The following is a 22,232-nucleotide window of genomic DNA, read 5'->3' as shown; positions in this document are numbered from 1 at the left end:
GTGTGTGTGTGTGTGTGTGTGTGTGTGTGTGTGTGTGTGTGTGTGTGTGTGTGTGTGTGTGTGTGTGTGTGTGTGTGGCTTGTTCATATCTTGTTTGTCACATGACAAAACCAACTTCTCTGGGGATTTGGTAAGGGTGTGTGTCTGTGGATGTCAGGAAGGGCATTCATGATGGCTCGGGGAGACAAAAAAATCTCTGGAACTTGGTGACATTGTGGGAATGTCTGTGAGTCTGTGTGTCTGTGAGTGTGTGAGTGTGTGAGTGTGTGAGTGTGGGTGGTGGAGGGTGTTGGTGCTGAAGCTGGCAGAGTGTTGAGATACTGTGTGAATCAGATGGTGCTGTGGAGGGGTTACTGGGTTGAGGTCACGCACAGAAATGTACAGACATGTGGGGGAAAGGCCTTTGAATGTTAAAAATGAATATTTGACATTTAAAAAGAGGGAGGATTGCCCACAGTCTCAGCATGATATTCTACAGAAAAACTAGGGACACACATGTGCATGCCAAACACTCACGAACAGTACACACATGAACCCACACACAAACATGTCTGTATTATGAGCATTTAGCCAGTAGCAATGTCCTTTACAACGGATCTCCTCAGCACTCAGACCATCACTCCATTGGGCTATTTCAGCATGTTAGGAAATATCAGACCACGACCAGGACAGGATAATGTAGCAACTGAAATACCTGCTAAAAATGAAGCTGGCCCAAACACAAAGTCCGAACAGAACACTGGCGCCAGGTAAACTGCTCTACTGCCCTGCTTTGTCAATACTATACCTACGTTTTCTAGAAGACATGACCTACTTCTTATGTCTCTAAAATAATGAATGAATAAAAAGTTACAAAAATAGTTTTGAAATGATAAAACAATAACATGCCATTTTACTCATCCTGTGGGTGTAAATGACTGTCACTTCTCAATGCATTTTTGCTATATTCTGCTTTGCACTACTCACATATACTTGTGCGCCTTTTGACTGTGTATTATGTTGCATTCTCTTTTTTTTGTTGTTGTGCTTAATATGTTGTGTACTTATATGTTCTGTCTACTTATATGGTTACATCTGGGGATCAGAGAGAAACAGCATTTTAATCCCGTCTATGTCCTATACATACGGCAGAATTCACCATAAAGTTGACTTTGACTTGATAAAGTAAAAAAAAACATAAACCCTGCAACACTTTTCACTTAAGGCTGTGTGAAAAACTAAGATGGTGTTTTTGTTTGATGGAAAACAGTGTATTTGAACACACAATTTCTTTCACACAATTGTATGAATATTGCTGCTGCCTGTGCAACTTCAGCTTTTGATACCTTAAAATATTTGCTTCTAATTTGTATCTAAAACACACAACAGCACAGAGCCTAGTATTCGGAGATCACATCCCTCAGAAATAAAACATCTTAATTTATAGTGTAGTGCATAGGGCACAGGTTGGACCCCTGCAAAAACTGAATGGCCATTAACTAATTTTAGCATCCTTATTACCTGGCATCCAGTCATTTTCACAGTCATCAGCTGATTCTGATACCAAGCTCGGACTGGACGTTTCATTTTAAAATCTCGATACTGACTGGAGTGGAAAATCCACACCATGCATGTTACAATTGCTGGTCAGTTGTCTTTATTTTGTCAACATTTTAAAATGAAACCATTATAATTGTTTCCGTGTGTGCTGGCATAGCCACACAAGCAGGGTATTGTTGTTATACCTTGTGGACAAAACACATGCACGGATTGTGACGAGCAGCATATTTAAAGATGCGCCTCCCCACGATGCACACACCCCCAGCAAAATGCCTGGAGGATTTCAAAAAGCTAAATGGTGCGTCCTCACACAAACACACACCAAGGAAGTGGTCAGACTGTTTTGGTGTCGCCCATATGCCTGCCCTGGCAATGCGAAAACCAGTCCACTGCTTGCTAGTTTGTGTTCACTTGAGTGTTTCCAAGTCTCAGCTGAGTATCAGGCATCAAAGCCAGTGTGTAGACTGGTTTTTTGGGTTTGCATACAGCTAGTTTCTGGATTTACCAGTCCATTTATTCTGGGGTGCCACTTTTTATGTTGTGGTCAATGGCTGTTGAGACGGGTGACACTCAGAGTCACAGTCAGACAAATTAGTAAAGTAATACCCAAAAACCCGACAAAGTATAAACTTCAAACATGGACAATGGGAGGTTATATCCAGCACATAAACATTTGTTGCTGATCAGTAGGTCAACAATAATATGGTCATGTGATTTGCTATTAAAATGACAATAAACGTCACTGACATGCTTTTTTGTGATTGCAATAAGATTACTGCCATTAGGCCATTTGGTGGGCACTAATCACATAAGACTTACTGCAATATGTCGCTGTTGGGACTAGTGGGCCCTGAGGGAGCAGAATCCATAACCCCAGCAGCATTTGTGTCCTGATCCTCTCAATTCACCAATTCATTTCTGAATAACATCTCCTGTCAGGTTTTTAATGAAAACATGTTTTCCACAGACTTAATTGTTATGCCCTTGTCTGCTCCTCTTCATGTCTTCTTCACTGTTGGAAACCTCTTGTCGTCTTCCTCTTACATCGCTGGATCTGCCCACAGGGGGAAGGCAGCTGTCAGAGAGCTGCATACTGTCAGATGATGAGGCCAGAGGTAAGAGTCGGCTAGTCTCTCTCACACACACACTCACACTCACACACACACACACACACACACACACACACACACACACACACCTATCTTAGCGAGGACACTCATTGGCATAATGCATTCCCTAGCCCCCCCACCCTAACCTTAACCATCAAAACTTAACCCTTGTCTTAACACAAACAGCCCATCAAAAGTAGGTCAAAACGTGAGGCCCGGCCACACAAGTGTCATCACTTTCCCAAAATGTCCTCACTCTGTAGATAGTAGGCTCAAAATGGACCCCACAAAGAAATCTGTACAAGTATACACACAAACACACCCACACACAAACACCTGTTTCCTTTTACCATTGTGCATTCTTTAAAAACCACCAAAGCCGCCAGCCTCCCGTCCAATCTGCAACACTTCATATTTCACTGACGTTCCACTGCTGACGGGCTGCGTTCAGCAGAGCAAATACATGCAGAATAATCCTCATCTGTAGCTTAATGGATTCCAGTAGCTCTTTAAACCCATGGACAATTAGGACCTCCTGTACGCAGGTTGGACAGTTCTCCACAGCACTGATTTGAAATATACAAGACCTCCAGCAATCAGGGAGGATCATCTAGATGTGTTTGAAGTGGTTTTCACCATCTATACACGAGGGGAAATCTGTGTTACAACATGTTATTCTCTTAACACACAAAGAGAAGATCATCCTCTTAGAAACACTGATGCAACATGTTACCACTAAAAGGTTCTCTGACATTAACTCCCTGATTTGTCGATGTTTGTTTCTTTGAACGCTCTTCTCAGGGGCTTAAGAGCTCCCTACATGCCTGCCATCATGCTTCCAAACACTTTAGGGGTGAGATCAGCATGGCGGGTTTTGACGTACATAGTGATGACAGCTGTCATGGTTGCTTCAAAGGCTGCAGGCAAGAAGGGTCACCCATGTCTTGCGCTCAAGCTCCCATTAATGAAGCTGGAAGGAACCACGACCAATGAGAGGGGAGAGTGAGGCGGTCAGGAGAGCTGTGAACCCGCCTCCCTAGGTCCTCGAACACCATTCGTCCCTCCTCCCTTCAGCCTGCTCCTCTGCTCTGATCACCATCATTTAAAAAATAACTTAATGCATGGCTGCTTCTCCCCCCTCCTCTCTCTTTCTCTACTGTTCTTGCATTCTTTTTTCCCCTCTCTCTAGGACTGTACCATTCACTGCCATGTAGGCAGGAATGAGGAATGGAGGATAGAAAGGAGGCTGAAGGTAGCCAGGGGGTGTTAGAAAGGAAAGAGGCTGGGACCGAGACTGGAATGTTAAGCTGAAACATACTGATGGCACAGGACAACAGGACATTTACTATAACAGGCTAATGCTTGAATTCAGCACATGGTGACGGACATGGAAAAGGACCATAGGTCTTCACATACAGGGAAGATGACAGCTGTAGAGCAGCAGCTATGCAATATCTTACAGATACAAAGTGTAGGTTCCAGTCTATATAAAATGCAATTTACATATAAGAAAAATATAAGTGACAAATAGGGTTAAAATCCAGTACCAGGGAAAAAATGGCAACTAAAGTTGAAATGAAAGAAATGTAAATGCCACAATTTTAAAGTTACAACATCTAGCCTCAGGCTGGTTTTGTTCATACTGCAGAAATCTGCAGGTGATTGTTTTAACTTGCATGTACAGAAGTGTCAAAAAGTGAAACAATGCACTGTATTTAATTAAATGCTTATTTTTCATGTATACCTGCATGCCTTTGTTTTGGTTTGACAACAAAACAAAGAAGCTGAGAAAAGAGCGGAAATATTGCTTATTCTCCAAAGGTCTTCTAAATCACCCTGGACAAGATTACTAGTAATAAATAAGCACACTATTGTCTTTAATTAATATCACATCTCCAATCTTATGATCAGTTACCCTGCCTATTCAAATGGAGAAAAATGCTAATCGTGGTGTTTAGTATCATTGTTTTTGCTAAACTGAGCATGTACAAAATAAAGAAAAGAAGAGAGTTGTCTGAGGAGACAAAGAAGCAAGTAATTAACAAACATGGTCACGGTGAGACTCTTGATGTTGCTGTGACCAGAGTCGCTATATTAATAATAAGTGTAAGATCCATGATCCAACAAATCAATAGTTCAAATGATGGAAAAAAGAAGCTAAACGTCAAAAACAAAAAGACCAATACCAAGGTTTATCAATGTCTGGTCTCATAATAAGACACCTTTTAAATAAAAAGCACCAGGAAGAGCTCATGTTTAAAAGAGAAACTTTAAAGTTAACTGGACTTAAGTTGTCTGGACTTTGCTAAAACACTCGACGTTGTATGTTGACAACTGAAAATGCTTCGGAGAGAATTCCTGTGGACAGTTGAAACAAAAATAGCTTTTTGCTAAATAACATCAACACCACAACCCCCACACTGACAAATGGAGGAGGTTAACAGGGTCTATTTAATCTCTGCAGGGTATCAGTGAACTCAGAAGATTATCAAGTCTAAAGTGAAACATTCACCATGCCAAGTTCATTCTCAGTCACAGGTAAGGGCTCATCCAACAGATGAATGACCTAAAACATACATGGGACCATTCTTACGTGGCCTTCTATGAGTCCTGGTCTTAAACCAATTGACTATCTGTGGAAAGACATTAACTTCAGGTTGGGATCAAACCTGTGAGAAGTGGACCAGTGGTACAAACTACCAGCTGCGACGTACTGCTACTGTACTTCACGTTGAGCGCCATTGGCATTTGCTGTATCATTTAAAATAATACGGAATAATAAGGATGCCAATTTTGTTCATTTCAATTTATTTCAGAGAAAATTTAGAAAATTCAACTTCAAAATTAAAAAGCTAGCATATCTATTTAAAATCTCATTTGATAATAGAACCTGAACATTACCAAACTGAATCTAATCCTTCTGAAAAGATCAGTAAAACATTTATGCAGTATATTCATAAATTATTATTTCACCAACAGATTTTGCCCACACTAAGCTGAAGGCAGGGGAGCTTGAAGCTTTAAGAACAACTTAAATCGATGCTCTGTGTGTCTTCAACATTCAGCCCCTCGATCAAATGCGTTGCACAGTAACTGGACTTTCTTCACAGAAATTTAACAGAAAATTTGACCTGAAAAAATACATAGATTCCATGGTTAATATTTTTCCTATACCCATCACCAACAGTGAAGCAATTCATATAAGTAAGACATTTTTTAGCTAGGTTTTAAGTTAAATGTTGGGCACGTCTGACTGAAGCGAGTAAGAGTACAGTGCGTAGGCATTCTGGAGTGTGAACGCACACATCCTGCTGAAATATTTTTAAGGTGAGCAACACATTAGTCTACAATTAGTCTACAATTAGTCCACATCCTTTTCCCCCGTCCTGATGTTCAGGCCGGAGCCAAACAGCACACAGGGATTTCCTTCCCCTTGCCAACCAGGGCTTGGTGCTAATTATATACACTCACACCATAACACATAGTCAGGGTTCAGCCCCACTAGTCGGAAAATCAGCATATTTCTTTATCGTGGTGAGATAGGGTGGTAGCCTTGGCGGACATATGTAGTTTCTGAGCTGCTCTTCTAGTTGGATATAATATTGTTGTCTGACTATGAAGGATCAATATCCATGGCTGAAAATGGTCCTTACATCACAGGCAGTGGTGACTATGGTAACCAATTAACATATTTCACTGGTTTATGGTCAGGGACAACATTGATGTGTTTACATTACAGCTCAGTATCTGCTCACAAAGTCCAATGTCCACTGAGCTGCTTAACAGCCTAAAAAACGTCATCAGTCTTATTATCAGAACACAAATTTTGCTTGCATTTTCTCCTCTATAATCAGATTTTTGATCTGTGAACGTGTGAATGCATGAAATATTGCTCAGCTCGTATGACGATTCTCAGATGCCCAAGTTACCACATGCACATGAACTCAACACACACTCACAAGCATGTGCTGCAGAATGTTTGCAGTACCATTATGATTTTGTAAATTCAGGTTTCATGGATTCATCAGCACTGTTGAGTGTGACTTAGTCAAATCAAATAAATTCAAAGCAAGCAAGATACTGGAGAAACCATGCCACAGGGGCCTGTCAATGATTATCACTCTTTAATTAGCGCTGTCATTATGTTAGAGGCCTGTAAAGAACTCACAACCTCATATGGTTCCTTCAGACTGCACTGGTCAAACACTTGACCTCAATATCACCTTTCTTCATTCACAGATATACTGTATACTTTAAACACAGGTATTATTGAGTACTATTACACAACATATACCTCACACACATGCTGATACACAGAAAAATGTGCGTGTCCATGATACAAGGCCACAGTCTCTTTTGTACATCGCCTCGGCAACCAAGGCACTTGTGTTTGCCTCATTGACATCTGACAGGACCTGAGAGTGTGTCAACATCCAGCTTCACCAGTCCAATGCAAACAGCCTCAGGTTATCATGCAGACTGCAGTGTGTAACCACACAGCTGCACAGAGGTGAGCAGTCTGCTGCTTATCAGACACACTAGCACACAGTGACCTAACCCAGCAGTTCCAACTCTGGAGGTTAAAACATCCCTGGAGGTCAGGTGAGTGATTTAACCAAAGTGATTCAGGCAGGGCGGTTGGAAAAACAGATAGGAGACAGAATACGATTTATGAGGCAATACAAGATTTTCTATCCCCAGATGGCAAAGAAAACCATGTAAACCATGTCTTCTCTAAACAGTGCTTAAAGGAATCAAAATACTCCATGAGACAGGATTAATGTCAGCACTGTGGTGAGTCACTCAGGGTGGCAGCATGAGGAACTTAAATCTGGCCTGCCCAGAGAGCGCTACTGGCGGAAAAACTGAATCAGGCCAACAAGAAGAGCACACAGAGGATGAAGGAAAAACTTAACTTAAAAAAAAATAAAGTAAACAACCTTAAAGTGAGGACATTTCAAATTATTCATTTTTTAGAATCCATCTACAAAAATAGTCTGTGGATGTTTTAAGTGTCACTACAGTTCTGAGCTGTGTTATGCCAGTTGAGAGTTATGATATTTGAACATGGCAACAGACAACTTTTGGCCTCTGGCGTCAAATGTTATTAATGTTGGTGCTGCTGTGCTACAGTGAAGAACGGTCTGACGTCTTGCTGCTTATTGAAAAATGTCTGTCTATCACATCCAATCAGTTCATAGGAAATCTTTTTGTTGGTTCAAATCAGTTTTGTTGGTTAAATTAACAGAGAATCTTTGAGTCATTCAGACAATCCTGTTCATTTTTGCCATAAAAGGGATAGTTCACTGAAAAATGAATATTCACTCATTATCTACTTACCACTATGATGATGGAGGAGTGGGTGAAGTGTTTGAGTCCAAGAAACACTTTATCTCAGAGGTAAACTTTGTTTCAGCCGAATCCGATACAATTGAAGTCAATGGTGACCTGTACTTCAGACATAATAGAACAACAGAAAAAACATAACATGCCTCCATACTGCTCGTGTGGTGTTTTAAGCCTAAAAGTCCACCGGAGTGGCTAAGCTATCAGATTTAGCTACACGATGGTGTGTCCGAGGGTCTGTGAATGCACCTCGTAGGGAGATATCAGCGGACATTTAGGATTAGAACATGGTGTAAATGACCTTGTTTCGAGTTGAATATAAATGTCGGGGCTTGCGGACAATTGGATGAACCCACACGAGCAATATGGACGCATGTTAGGTTTTTTCTGTTGTTTTATACGTCTCGGTCAGCAGTTACATCAATTGTATCAGATTCGGCTGCTACAAAGTTTACTTTTGCGGACTCACACACTTCACCCACCCCTTCATCGGCATAGTGGTGAGTAGATGAGTGTATTTTAATTTTTCAGTGAACTATCCCTTAAAGCCACAGATGCATCATAAGTCAGTTTTTCAGTTGTTGCTGAATCTACAAAATGTAATGTCTCAGTATACTGTGAAACTAAAGCATAGAACAAACTAGAATGGCACTCAAGCACATACCTTGGTCAAAGTCAAACTGTCCATTTATGTAAATTCAATCAAGCTGCATCAAATTGCACACGCTGGTAGATATAGACTTTTTTTATAAATCAAAACCCATGAATTATTCTCTTGGAAATCTGTGGAAATGTCAAAAAACATCCCTTTCCCACAATGTCGTATATCCTTGATCCGCCCTAAAATCAAATGAGTTGGCCCATTTCTTGGCCCATCCTTCCACCAGTTATGTGCAAATATGTTTAGTGGTTGTTTTTTAAAATAGAATCAATATAATTTTTTTAAACCTTTAACATTTACGATTATTCAATGGACTTGGACTGAAATGTAAATAAAACTGGTAGAATGGAGGTGAACTGGTGGTGTATGTCTTCCAAGTTTTAAACAAAGGGCATCCTTGTGGTAAATCAGATAGCTTAAGCAAACAACTTGCAACTGCAACATCCTAACTTTACAGCACACTTCCTCTATGCACGGCAAACTTTCTCAACTTTTAACAACCAAGTGAAACGCTGCGTAAAAACATAATGATCCAATGTACACTGTGTAAATGTAAACCAAAGGAAAATGACATCTGCACGCGGAGGGCAGCAGTCAGTCAGCCCATCCTCCTGCTGCTGCTTCCTCGCTCTTTTGTCACCAAGACACAGACTGAGACACTACAGCTCCGCTCTTGTTCTGTCCAACATAAAAGTCATCGAGAGAAGTTTATGGTCGACAGATGCTCGAGTAAATTAGGGTTTTTCCCCCTCTACCATCATGTCCTCACTCAAGGAAGGGGCTCCACGGTCACTGACAGCGACCCTGAGTTAACCTCCCCCTGTGTTGCCACGGAAACGGAAGAGTTAAGAAAAAAGGGAGGAAGCTGGGCGGTGGGGAGTTATGGCTTGATAGAGAGGGAAGTGTGGAGCAGAGTGGAGTCGTTTTTTTCTTGTGTAGCTGTCTCTGTTTTGCCTGCGTCTCACTGATCCTGTCTCAAACACACACACTACTGCTGCTGTCTGCTCCTGAACCTCTGCCTGAAGCCGACATTATTCACCATTTCTGATCCTCTCCACCAGTCACAAGGAGATCTTTCTTCCGACTTAGCCGCTTTCCTCCAAGATAGTGGATCGACAGAGGAGCAGAGCCTACTGGCTTAATCAGAACAAAAAACTTTAATTCATAAGAGCTTTTTCATTATAGATGAGAAGATTAGCTTCACATTTGGTTCGCGGGGTGTGATCGTTGCCGAAACATTCCCTCGCTCAGACAGACACACTGAACTCATGCACACATTCCTGTTCTGCCAGATGCAACCACAATTAATAGGATCTCAGGCCTTCTTCAGTGCAGTCACTGAGAGACTCTAGACCCTGAGCACAATTCAGCATTACCCACTAACAGCCGCTGACTAACGACATGGAGGTGAGAGTGAAAGAGAGGGGAAACAAGTGACTTGTGTTGGAATACACCTGTCTCTAGTAAGCAGCTGGTCAGTCAGCTTCCAGCCAAAAATTACGTCATAATTATAATGGGACATTCCAAACAAATTAGACACGCGCCTTTTAAGAAGAGGTCAGGGAATGGACACAAGAAATGTTTCGAGGTTTGCAGTATGGATTATATGGACAATACAAACTGTGTGTGTGTGTGATGAGGCCAATAGAAAGTGACCTGTGGCAGCTGATAGGAAGCTACAGAGTCCCATGGCTGTGAGTAGTTACTGTAGTTTAGAGAGGGTTATTGAAGTCTGACAGTGTGGGCTCCCCCTCAGATAAAATCAAGATAACTGCAAGCCCCAAACACTCCCTGTCGTCATCGCCATCCATTCACATTTTGGCAAATTGGAACTGTTTAACGAATGCAGAGAAAAGCTGTGGTTATGTTTGACAGATTGGTCATTGAGTGAGCCAATTGTGACGTTCGCGCGGTGAAGTTTTTCTCAGGCACGATTGTTATCGCCGCTGAGAAACTACAACCACACCGCTAGAAAAAGGTAACAAGAAGAGGTAACACAGAAGGTTTTGGCACAGACTGCCCACCAGGAGCACCACTTAGGACTTGAGTTGTTTTCCATGGTTTCCTGCTGAATGCCTCGTCTTTACCTACAGTCTATGCAATCTCCTTCCAGGAGCTCTCTAAGAATCTCTATGCTCCTTCATTATGACATTATTGAGGAAGCATAGAGATTTCTCTAGAGACTGACCAGTTCGCATTCTCTTGTCTGCAGCTCAGTCCATGTTTGTGTATGTGCTGGCCTGCGCCAAGTAAGTTAGGAGGTGCACAAAAAGCTGAAACAACGCTGTGTGACAGACGTGCGCCAGCTTAGTGACACCTATTCTGAGAAACGACGAAGGAAGGGAAAAGCGAGTATAAACTTGGCATTAGGCAGTAATGGATCTTATTTACAGTGCGTTGACAGTTAAACTGACTGGAAGACTTTGATACTCAAGAAAACTTCAACATGATAACTGTCAGACAGGTTCTAGTCTTAGGTGCATTGAATCTTATTGTATTTATATTTTCAATTCACACTGGAGATAATCATACTGGGAAAGATCCAACCATAATAAATAAAAAAAAATATGTCTATCATGTCTGTTTATTTAGGTACGAGTATTTTATGACTCCAAGAAGGAGTACAATTATTAAGGGACATTTCATCAATTAGAAAAATTGGGTTTTTAAAGCTCAAGGTTTGCATGAGCTGTGACAGTCAACAAACAGGAGCAAACAGGACAAACAAGATCCAACTTCCCAGTGTTTTCAGAACACCTGCATGCACCTGCATTGTTCCACATCATGCCCCCCACCCACCCAACACACGTTCTCACATAGGGTGGGTCGCAGCTTGAAAATTCACTGTGACATGTAAATCATCTTATGTTTGATAAATGCAAGAAAAATAATCAATTTAATGTATAAAAACATCAACAAGTCTTCACGTGGTGCTACAGAAGCTATATGCTGTAATGCACTGAACAACTCAGGGGAAAAATATCAAAGGAGGGTGGATGTATATATAAGCACGGTTGGATGATAATGATGTGTGCATGAAAAGAATAAATTAATTAATGTGGACACAAAATGTCGTCAGGCGACAAACATACCTCGGGTCTGCTTTGCCAAGGTTGGTTCCCCCAGGGTGGAGGATCGTCTGGTTCTTCACCATCTCCACAACACATTTAGTGTTCAGTTCCTTTTCTGTGGATCAGACGACACACAGTTAGTTTTAAAATCACTGGACCTCACAACAACCTAAACATGTCTAGCTCTACTTCATAAAACAGAGCAGAATGTGTCATGTAACCACAGATGTAGTCACCATTCCCAAAACAGCTACATGTATCTTCCCCTAAGTCTTTCCCATGGTGGAAATAAAGCTGCCAAATTTGACAAGCCACATTTTTTTCTACTTGATGTTTAGACATGAAATATTTAGCATTAAACAGTAACTCTAAAGATGACCTTTTACCTTGGGAGTGACCTTTAGGCTAACCAACAAAACAGTCTTTATCAAAACAAACACACACCTGAGGATGTCCTTTACTGACCTGTTTGTGTCATGATAAAACACTGTGCCTTCAAAACACCAAATGCTTTGAACCTAAGGAGTGGTGCTAATGCGTTGTCCACTCATATTTATGTGGCTTTACAAGACACTATATAATGTTGATCATTGAGGCTACTTCATCAAGGTTGTAGTTTTGCCTTTTACAGTTCCGCTGTCCCATCAGAAAAAAAATGCCACGTTTCCTATAAAAATTTAAGAAAGACTTAAACAGCGTAACTGAATGCTTTTCCACAAATTTAAAACAGATAACTGACAGTGTTCATACGTTTAAACCGTTGCATATTTAGGTTGTTTTCATAGCAGATTCAGTCGTATAACGTTCTAATAGAAGCCTTGCTGTTTAAGTCACCAGCAGAAGCTTTGGAAAATATCAACATGGACCGCACTGTAAATTCATGAGGCTGCAAAGACTCTCCATTCATCTGTCTTTGCCAATGAGACCTAATGATGGTTGTCGACACAGGCCAAGTCCTGCCAACACATCCTGGGCATCCAGTATCTGGCAGAACTGGTCATTCAGAAAACCAACAAAAAAATAAATGTATTTTAATAACTGCTTACTTCAAAGCAGACAAATGTATCAGCTGCAGGCTACCATTATTTTTTAGGCCCCAGCAACTGAAATACTTAAAAGACAATTCATTACAGTCATAAAAAGTATGTGTTAGGGCCTGACTGGGATGATAGTTTTTTTTTTTATTTTTTAAATGAAACTTTTTTAACTGGGTGTGAAAATTTGAAACATCGATAACAATTCACCCACGTGATTTTCTCCTTCATTAGGGAGCTTGTTTGTAAAAGCAGGCAATAAAAGCCAGAGATAGAAGTTAGAGACAGAGCTCAGGAACCTATGCCCCCCGTGTTGCCCCTGGTAGGGATATCCTCTTCTATTGTGACCCCTTTTACAAGGGGGTCAGAGGTCACAGCACTCCCTGCGCTGCAAATCAGCATTTGCTCAAGGACACAACATCAGTGAGGAAACCCTCTGATAATAACCACTGTCCTTCAAATGTAAGACCTGGTTCAGGGCTCACATGTAAACAAGTGACCGTTCCTGCTCAATGTCCACTCAGAAGGAACTGACAATTCTTTTCCAAAGGTGAATCATTACTGCCAAGTGTGCTCTGTATCTTAGCACCATATTTACATCACCATGTGCCCAGTATAAACATGTAGACTGTTTAAGATTTTTATCAGTTAATCATGCCCCAGATGGCTGTTGATAATCATTATTATGCAGTGGGAATGCGCTGAGACAGGAAAAGTATTCTGTGGTTTTAATCCCTTTCTTCTACAAGAACTTTCAAAAGCAATATTACCTGGTGTCTCTGAAGCAGAGATTTGCATGTACAGAAAACTAGAATGGCATTCAGAGAGCCCATACCTCCTCCAAGGCCCAACAGTCTCCTTCTCAAACCACATTTAAATACAAAGGATCCGCATTTTAATAGTATCACACACATAAATATCAGTCACCTAAAGATGCCAGATTTTTTTCATTAGGATCTATGAATCATTCTCTGAGAAATCAAGGAAAATTTTATAAAAAAAACTATTTTTCTTACCAATCTCACAATGAAAAACTATTCCCAAATCCACACAAAATTTTAGGGGTTTCCCCTTGGGTGATTTCATGGATATAGGTTGAGTAGTTTTTGCAAACTAACAAACAAATGCAGATAAAAAAATTATCAGTAATTGGCAGTTGAAAGAAATACTACACTATTCTAAATAATCAATGCACCACACAGGCTTGATCATGACAGTTTATAGACAGAGAAAATTGAAATAAACCTTTTCGGATTCCAGCAGACAACTTATTGATTTGTTGATGATGTGTGCTTTTGCAAGAAGCCATCGTAACCGAACGGTACCAGGCCATACTACTGCCCCTCTGTTTCTGCCAAGAGTGTTTCGAACTGCTTTGCAGGTGGTCGACGGGGTGTGTTTTTATCATATTATTATTATTAGCACGTTTTCCTAACAATCTCACATGCAAATGTCCACTTTATCTGTACACGGTGGGTTCACAAGTTTACCACCTCTTCTGAATGGCTAAAAATGATGAGTTTAAATTCCCAGCCACAGTCAAAATTCACTACCATTAGTCTGATTAGGGATGACACTATAGCGAATCTCAACCAGAGCAGTTCTATATATCTGAGGTTAACCATGCCCTTTCAAACCAGGACGAGTGGGGATTTAGGGCTGGAGTATCTATTTAAAGAGGCTCAACATTGCTGTTACTGGGAGGAAAAGAGGTAGAGCTATGGAAACTTGGTGTCACCGGTCACAGACATGAATCGCCCTCTAATTCTTCAGCTGTCGGACACTAGAAAGCTAAAATGGAAAGTGAACCAGAGGAGAGGAAGGGACAGTGAGGGAGAAAGAAAGAGATTAAGTTCAATAAGATGGGGAGTAACACAGACAAATGGGGGATGAGGGAGGAAATGTTCTGTTCTGCTCTGCTCTCTCCCCTGCTGCTGCCTACATCACCCACATGCCCATAGTTCTGCAGCTGGGCTTCCTCCTCAGCAGTAGGGAAAGTGTGATGCGGTGTGGTTGAGAGGATAAATGTACCCATTGTTATCTGCCTTTCCTTGCTCCATAAGCGGCTCCCACTTTCCACTGGCTTTCTCTCCGGTCCTTCCCTGGGCTACCGGTGCTGAGGTTTTGGCACAACAGCCCTGACATCAGCCGATTGACCAGAGTACTGCCGTTGCTACGCCTGGGGTTGCTCCGTTCTTCGAAGGCCACAGCCATGGGAACAAGGGGCATTACGCAACTTTAGCAAATATTCATTCAGACTCACTCCCTTCCTGCCTTTGTTCAGCCAGGCAGCTACACCACATCTCCTCCTCAACCTGGGATACACAGGGACAGTGGCCTCGAGGTAAAAGAAGCCTGCTTAATATTACAGTGTCCCAGGTCTGAATTACCGCTGCTGAGGAAATGTGAGAGAGGAAAGTGAATGAGTAATCTTCAGCCCTCCCACAACCATGGCTACTGTGTCCTGAAGCAACTGACAGCAGCACCAGACAAAGGAATAGAGGTGCCTGGACAAGACTGAGCAGTGCAGAGATGTGAATGTGAGCATGGAGAACAACATCTCTAATGGCTGATGAGATTTTTTTTTTCTCTTCTAAGTGTTACCCTTTCAGAAGGTAAATGTGATTGAAGATGGGGTTTTTTTTGTTTCTCTCAGCTGACATGTCTTTTGGCTGGTTATCTCAAATCATTCAAGTCTCAACACTGGTAGATGTGGACAGAAGTCCTATTCAGTCAGAGAAACTAGAAAGAAAGCAATTCAGAACGGCTGGAAACGTGGCACTGCTGCTTCCAAACCCACTGGCTACAGGAAGCCATCAATTTGCCTTCTGGTCTCTTTTACCAAAATCATGATTTGATTATTCTATGCTGAGCAATGGAAGACGCACAATGCTGATGGAGGAAGTCTTGCATGCTTGATACCTTGCAACAGTGTAGCTGGTCATGTGTTGCAGGTGCTAATGATGCAGGCAACTTTAAAAAAAATGTAACTGTAGCCAGGAGGAAAGAAATTAACTAAGCACATACAACTGTCAGCAAACACCATGTTGTCCCTGCTTATCTTTATGAAGCAACAACAACAGTTGGCTTCAAACCAGCATCACATCAACCTCTGAAATTTGCTTTAGGTTTGATACTAAACTAGTTTACAAACTTGATTCAAGGCCGCCATCAGAGTAAACTCTCATCTGTGTGGAAAGTGTTTAATAACGCTGTAATTCAGCTTTTTGAAACATTGTCCCACACTAGAATTGGAGGAAACTTAAAAGGGGAGATGATGGTATAAGTTAAATGATCCTGGCTGACAGCTTGCCGTCACCTCAGAGAACACACGGACAGGAGAGGAGAAGCATCAGGGACACAGCAACTGTTGGAAACTAGAATGACACTCAGTACAGCACATACTGTACTTCTGACAAGGCTCAACGCAACAGTCCCCTTAAATTCAATCAAGCCGCACAAAATTACACACACTCATAAACCTCTTTTACACCAAAATTGTGTTTTATTATTTTTTAAATGCTCGTAAACCTGCTAAAAAAGGGGATTAACTCCTTTCCCATTGCCAGTAGAGGAAATGCCAAATTAGCACTTTCACCCGGGTGTCTTCTTTCCATAACTGCCGATCAGAGCAAGAGCCATTTAAAACGTGTGCCTACAGCAGAGTCATTCGACCTGGGAGTGAGTATTGATTGTATCCATTCCCATTGCAGGCAAAAGTCAGATGTTAGCAGATGTTAGTGGGGTTTTTTGACCAGTGGGAAAGGGGCAAAATAATTATTTTCATTGTATTATTGCTTGGGAAATCCTTTAAAATTATGAAAAACTAAACACCCTATCTCGAAATTTAGAGAGATATCTCCCTATCTTTGTCTGAAACCATGCCAAAATGTAATCGTTCTTTTTAGGACCATGACCCATCCTTCCACCAAGTTTCGTGGAAATCCATTTCAGTAGTAATAGTGTAATCCTGCTGAAAATCAAACAGACCAACAAAAGGCAAACAGTCAGCCACATCCCTTTTATTACCTCCGACAAGGAGGTAATAAAAGGGATGTGGCTGTAATAAGAAATGCATTTATAGTTACTCTCTACCTCTGTTAATCCAAATACACCTGATCTGAGAGCGAATTCTGAAAGAGCGTATCTGTCCTCTACTTCTCTGTGTCACCACTGTCTTCATAAACACCCAGCATACTGACTCATGGTTGATGTTCACAGATACACGCGGATTTTTGTGTGTCCAAAACAAATGTCTAACCTTGCAAAGAGCTGTCACCCAAAAATGTCATTTCCACTGCAGAGTTTTTACAACACTTGAGTTCATGGTAAACCGCTGCCAATGGGAACAGTGGGGGAATCTACTGCCTTGGTCTTGTGACCGACTTCTCTGGCTCAGAGGGGAGAGAGAGAGAGAGAGAGAGAGAGAGAGAGAGAGGGGATGCTTGTTTTATTCGGTCAGTTGTTGGTCAACCACTCTGCCTCGGCAGCTCTCCTCCTCCTTTCATGGGACACATGGTCTCCCACGGCCAAAAAAATACAACTTGGCAATCGACCAGGAAATGTCATCCTTGTCTTCCTCCATGACACTGAAAATCTGGAATATAATTGACCGGAGCATTTGAGCGTGCATGCAGATCTGTCCAACACTGTGCCTTTGTTACCCCGGCTTTTAAAATTAGAGAAGAGGATGTAAGTGGACATGCATCTCCCCAGGGAAAATACTGGAGATATGAGTGCGTTGGTCTAATGTTAGGGAGGAAAGTGATGACAGTGGAAAAGCAAAGACCAAGGAAAAACACTATTTTTAGCACAGAAGTTGCCTTGATGTTGCAGCGAGTGACAGATTAAGAAGAAGCTATTGGCATCTGCATGAGCCAGCAAAGGAGACCGAGTCCAGACAGTTTAGACGGTAGATCTCACACTGCAAGTCGACTTTAAATCTCTGTAGATGGCAGGCGGCCACAAGGGAAGCCCTATAGCAGCTCTGTACGACCATGTGCCAGCCAGACCACATCCTTTTTTTAATCTGCAGCAGCTCAATTCACTAATGGGAGGCCAATTCTGAATGGCACCCAGGAAATTAAACAGGGGGAGAGTAAATCAAGGCAGTCTCCTGTGGACAATGGTTCTGTGAGATGGTAATTAGCAAACCCATCATATGGGTCTGAGATAGAATAACACCACTGATGTTGCATTGTTCTATTCATGATGATAGACCCTTCGGTCTGTGTGTGTCACTGTATCTGACATGTAAACCGGAAACTTGACAGATGCGGTCTCCATTCACACAAGTGCACTTTGAGCAAGGGTCTCAATAACAATCTGAACCAATGTGTGCAGCAGACCGCAGCCCCCTCACCTCTCCTGTTGAAGGGCCGTACGCGAACAGCCACCTTGACATTGGCGTCGTCCAGGCTGGGCTCCCCCATGCTGCCTCCTTACCCGGGGAAGGGGATGGGATAGGTGGTGCTGATCCGAAATTAATCAGCTAACCCTGGAGCTGAGCACTCATCCAACACCCCAGGGAACGTTGCGCTAGCCGGGCTTGTCGGCCAGCTAGCTCCGCTCAGCTTCCCTCCTCCATAGACAAGGCATGTCCACGGGAAGAAAAACCAAGAAGAAAATGCCTGTGCAGAATCCCGCAGGAAGCCAACCTCCTTATCCTCTTCTCCTGCTCATGTTCCCGGCGAATTCACATCCGTGGAGGCTGGAGGAGACGGGGAAGGTGTGAACTGTGTGGAATATCTCAGCAGCTGGTGGATTTGACTGAACAAACGTTTGCTATCTGCGAGGGGAAAAACAGAGCGACGGGCTAGCCAGGCTAATTTGCCAGGCAAAGTGAAGGGGAGCAGCGGCAGGGGAGAAGCAGGGTCTCTTTTCAGCTCCGTCCCTCCATCTTAGCGACATAACATCCCCGAACACCACCCAGCCTTCGAGCTACATCCCCCGGCGCATTCATCCCAGGGGTGTCACCGTTAACCTAGGCGTACAACGGGGAGAGATCTCCGGAGAACCGCCCGGCGATGATGTGCAGCTTCCCCAGCGGAGTGTGTCCTCCTCTCTGTGTGTCGAGGTGCAGGCAACGAGCAGCATCCGCCCTTCCGCCTCCACGCTGCTTCTTCAAAGTAAAAGCAAGACGGTTAAACGTTGACTCAAGTCAGATGTGAGAGTTATTTTTGGCGAGACAAAGAACACAATGGCGGGGCAGCCTGAAAGGTAAGACGATATTTTATCTTCGATAGCTAGTTAGCTTGCTATGACAGCTAGCTTAAAGCGTAGCTGTTTACCCCGGATGCTTTTATTGTCCCATGCCGCTCGTTGTAGCGCTGTCACACACCGACAAATAGGTGAATAACATCCACCTTTGGTTCCATTTAACACTTTAAATTCACTTTTAAATCTAAAGTCCAGTGAAAGCTCAAACTAGAAATAACATCAGCAAATTAGCGAAACTTCGTTGTTTTGTGCAGTCTCTTCTGAACACGTGTGGTGATGAGGTCACTGCGACCAGTTTCCACAGCGGAGCTCATGACACAAGCCCCCCCCACCCGCTGAGTTAGCCTCCTTAAGCCTCCTTTAGCCTCCTTTAGCCTCCGTTAGCCACGACTCGGGTTATGATTTAACGCGCTGACCAGTGGACTGTTGGTAAATAACGACTCTGCTCTTCCTCCTGAAAACACACGAGGTAGAAAAAGGTTCCCGTTACCAGATGTGTCCACGACCCCACAGTCACGCGACACTTCCGGTGTCCGCTGTCAAACCAAACAATAAACTTCTCACTTCCTAAGAACATTTTCAAAATATACACCTTTTTTTGAAACATTTTATTCAAAGGAATAGAAATTGACTAAATAGCAGACATGTACTCTTTAAATACAGTTAGATGCGGATTTAAAGGGTACTTAGTGTTGTGTACTCATTTGTTGTGTATTTGTATGTTTAAAATACTTATATGTCTACTTATATGTCCTGTACATATGGCAGAATTTAAAATAAAGTTGACTGACTTTGATGAATCAAAACAAAAAGAAAATAATATTATCACATTATTCCTCCTTACAGAGATTAATACATATTCCAACAGTTATACTACTTCTTTTCAATAATCTTTAAACTTGTGCAAAAAGCTAAATAAATGCTGTTTAATAAATTTGATTCAGTCACATTAAATCCGAACTCTCTCAGTTCAGTTTAGATCGGTTCAGTTTCATGACACACCATAACACGTTTTAACACAGTAGCTTCAACACAACACTGGAACAAAACTAAAATACATTGCACTAAGAAAAAATTTATTAATTCACAAATATATAAAAAATAAAAATAGAACAGCTACAACGCCACTGCACAGGAATCAACTTGCCTTAATCTGCTGTTGAATCAGGCTTCTTTGAAAATTGTGAAGAATTGAAAAGATGGATTTGGTTGTCAAACAGTTTGCAAACTACATTATGTCAAACAGTCTTAACATCCAGATTATAGTAAATTTGATTGAATTTTAGTAGAATTGTCAAGACATTATTGTGCGACCTTACACAACACATACAGCTTTTTAATGAAATAGTGTTGCAATGTAAAAGAGAACAGGATCAACTTGGACATTCATTAAATGTTTAGTATCAGTGAACAATGACTGTGTCCTTACCTGCTAAAAATGAACAGTGGAATCAGTGAATACTTTATAATTATCTGTGTCCAGCACCATGGGGATGGTAAAGTTACTGAATATCAGCAGAAACAAACAGAATGAATTAAGAAGTAATTCATCGTCTGTATTGTTTATTTCATATAAACAGACAGTTTTTGTTTAAACAGTTTTTAAACAAACAAAAATATAAACAGTTATTTATTGCTTCATAGCTCACATACACCGTAATTTAGTCATACATTTCCTGTATTTATTACTACTCAGGAATTGCAGCAAATAACATTCAGTGAACATTTACCAATGACCATTGACTGTAATAAAGTAAAGTTAAAATACGAAAGCATTCGTTATAATCTTTGTTAAACTGATAACCTATTATTTTAGAAAAAGCTGTAGAGACATCCCCAGATGAAGCCTCTGATTTGGTCTGAAGAGTGGAGGTTTTCTGACACCTGCTGGACACTGGTAGAAGTGCAGGCAAAACACTAAGGATTTCTTTAAACGTGTGGATCCTGGGTCCTGACTATAGAGTTAATCTATATTATACACAAGCATAATATACCATATAATACAATATAAGTCACTCTCTTGCCTCACATCCAGGTATTATGTGGTGAGGGAGGGAGTTTGTGCTGTGTCTGCGAAAGGGAAAGAACAAACATTTAAATATCAGGCGGGGGGGGCAAAGGTCGTATAACCCCCACAAGCTCCAGTCGAGCCGCTCCCACTGTGAGTGTGAAGAAGTGTTTGTGTGTGAAGCCAGATGGAACTGGTTTTTATTAAGGTTAAAACTGAGGGAAAGGATGATGAAGGAATGTGCTGTGGTGAAATGGATTTGACAAACCAGATGGATTTAAGCCAGGAACACTGGACCATAGCAAAAAAAACTAATTTATGATGTGTGTGTGTGGAACACTTTATTAGTATGATTACAAGTACACACATGTGCACACACACACATGTGCACACACACACACACACACACACACACACACACACACACACACACACACACACACACACACACACACACACACACACACCATTACACATGAAATGTCTTAGTCTATTAAAATTATTATTTCAATAAAATTAATTTTCTTATTCCTATTTAATGTCGGCAGCCATGAATCGGCATGTGCAGAATAACAGACACGTACAATGTAACAGCTTAGAACATTTTTCGTCAGCTTATTCAGACTATAAAGAGGATCTGGTCTCATCCCCTTAGGAAAAACAGAACCATTAAATATTCTTGTATCAACGCAAACATCTTTTTTGTCTGCACAATTATAAAATAATATAATTACGGAATAATCCAACAATTAGTTGTGAACAGTGAAGTATTCTGGGTACTCATTTTCTCATTTTGCCTTACAGGTTTTTCCCACTGGAAGTCTGTGGCCACATTAGACACCATGTGTACTTTTAGCTGCAGTTAAAGGATCCTCTAGGCACAGGAAACAAAAGATCTTTGATGCTTGGAAGCACAAGATAAAATCCAGGTAAAAATCTGTTTAAACCAAATTGCCCTTTAAAGACAACACACACACAGATTGTCGCACTCTTCCCTGTCAAGAGAGCCCCTCACAGTCGTATTTCAGTGTAGCGGTCAGAGGTTAGGAGAGTGTATAATAGTGGGTTTTGTGTCTTGTCTGGGGTCTCTTGAACTAGCAGCACTCTCTGGTGGTTGCTGGTATATAATCAGTGGGACACTTGAGACCACTAGAGGACACTCTGCTGCAATGTAGACACACTGAAGTCTAAAGTGGATCCAGCATCAACTGCCTGTTTCAAGAAATCACACACTACCTATAGTAG

At 41.6% G+C, this 22,232-nt stretch overlaps 1 protein-coding gene across 4 annotated transcripts in view; it reads right to left on the bottom strand.

The window, feature by feature from the left end:
* Window positions 1–19,485, bottom strand: part of kif13ba (kinesin family member 13Ba) — a 51,719-nt gene extending 32,234 nt beyond the window's left edge. For all 4 annotated transcript variants that reach the window (XM_034571534.1, XM_034571541.1, XM_034571549.1 and 1 more), the window contains exons 1-3: window positions 19,470–19,485; window positions 18,123–18,881; window positions 11,748–11,841 (exon numbers count right to left, since the gene is read on the bottom strand). In XM_034571534.1, coding sequence (XP_034427425.1) covers window positions 11,748–11,841; window positions 18,123–18,192 — 164 coding nt within the window. In that variant the 5' untranslated portion in view covers window positions 18,193–18,881; window positions 19,470–19,485. The remainder of the gene's footprint in view (window positions 1–11,747; window positions 11,842–18,122; window positions 18,882–19,469) is intronic.
* Between the last annotated feature and the right edge of the window lie 2,747 nt (window positions 19,486–22,232).

Source organism: Hippoglossus hippoglossus, chromosome 3 (assembly GCF_009819705.1).
Source record: "Hippoglossus hippoglossus isolate fHipHip1 chromosome 3, fHipHip1.pri, whole genome shotgun sequence".
Classification (NCBI taxonomy): domain Eukaryota; kingdom Metazoa; phylum Chordata; class Actinopteri; order Pleuronectiformes; family Pleuronectidae; genus Hippoglossus; species Hippoglossus hippoglossus.
Note: the sequence above shows the minus strand (reverse complement) of the source record. Positions and strands in the feature narration are given on the sequence as shown.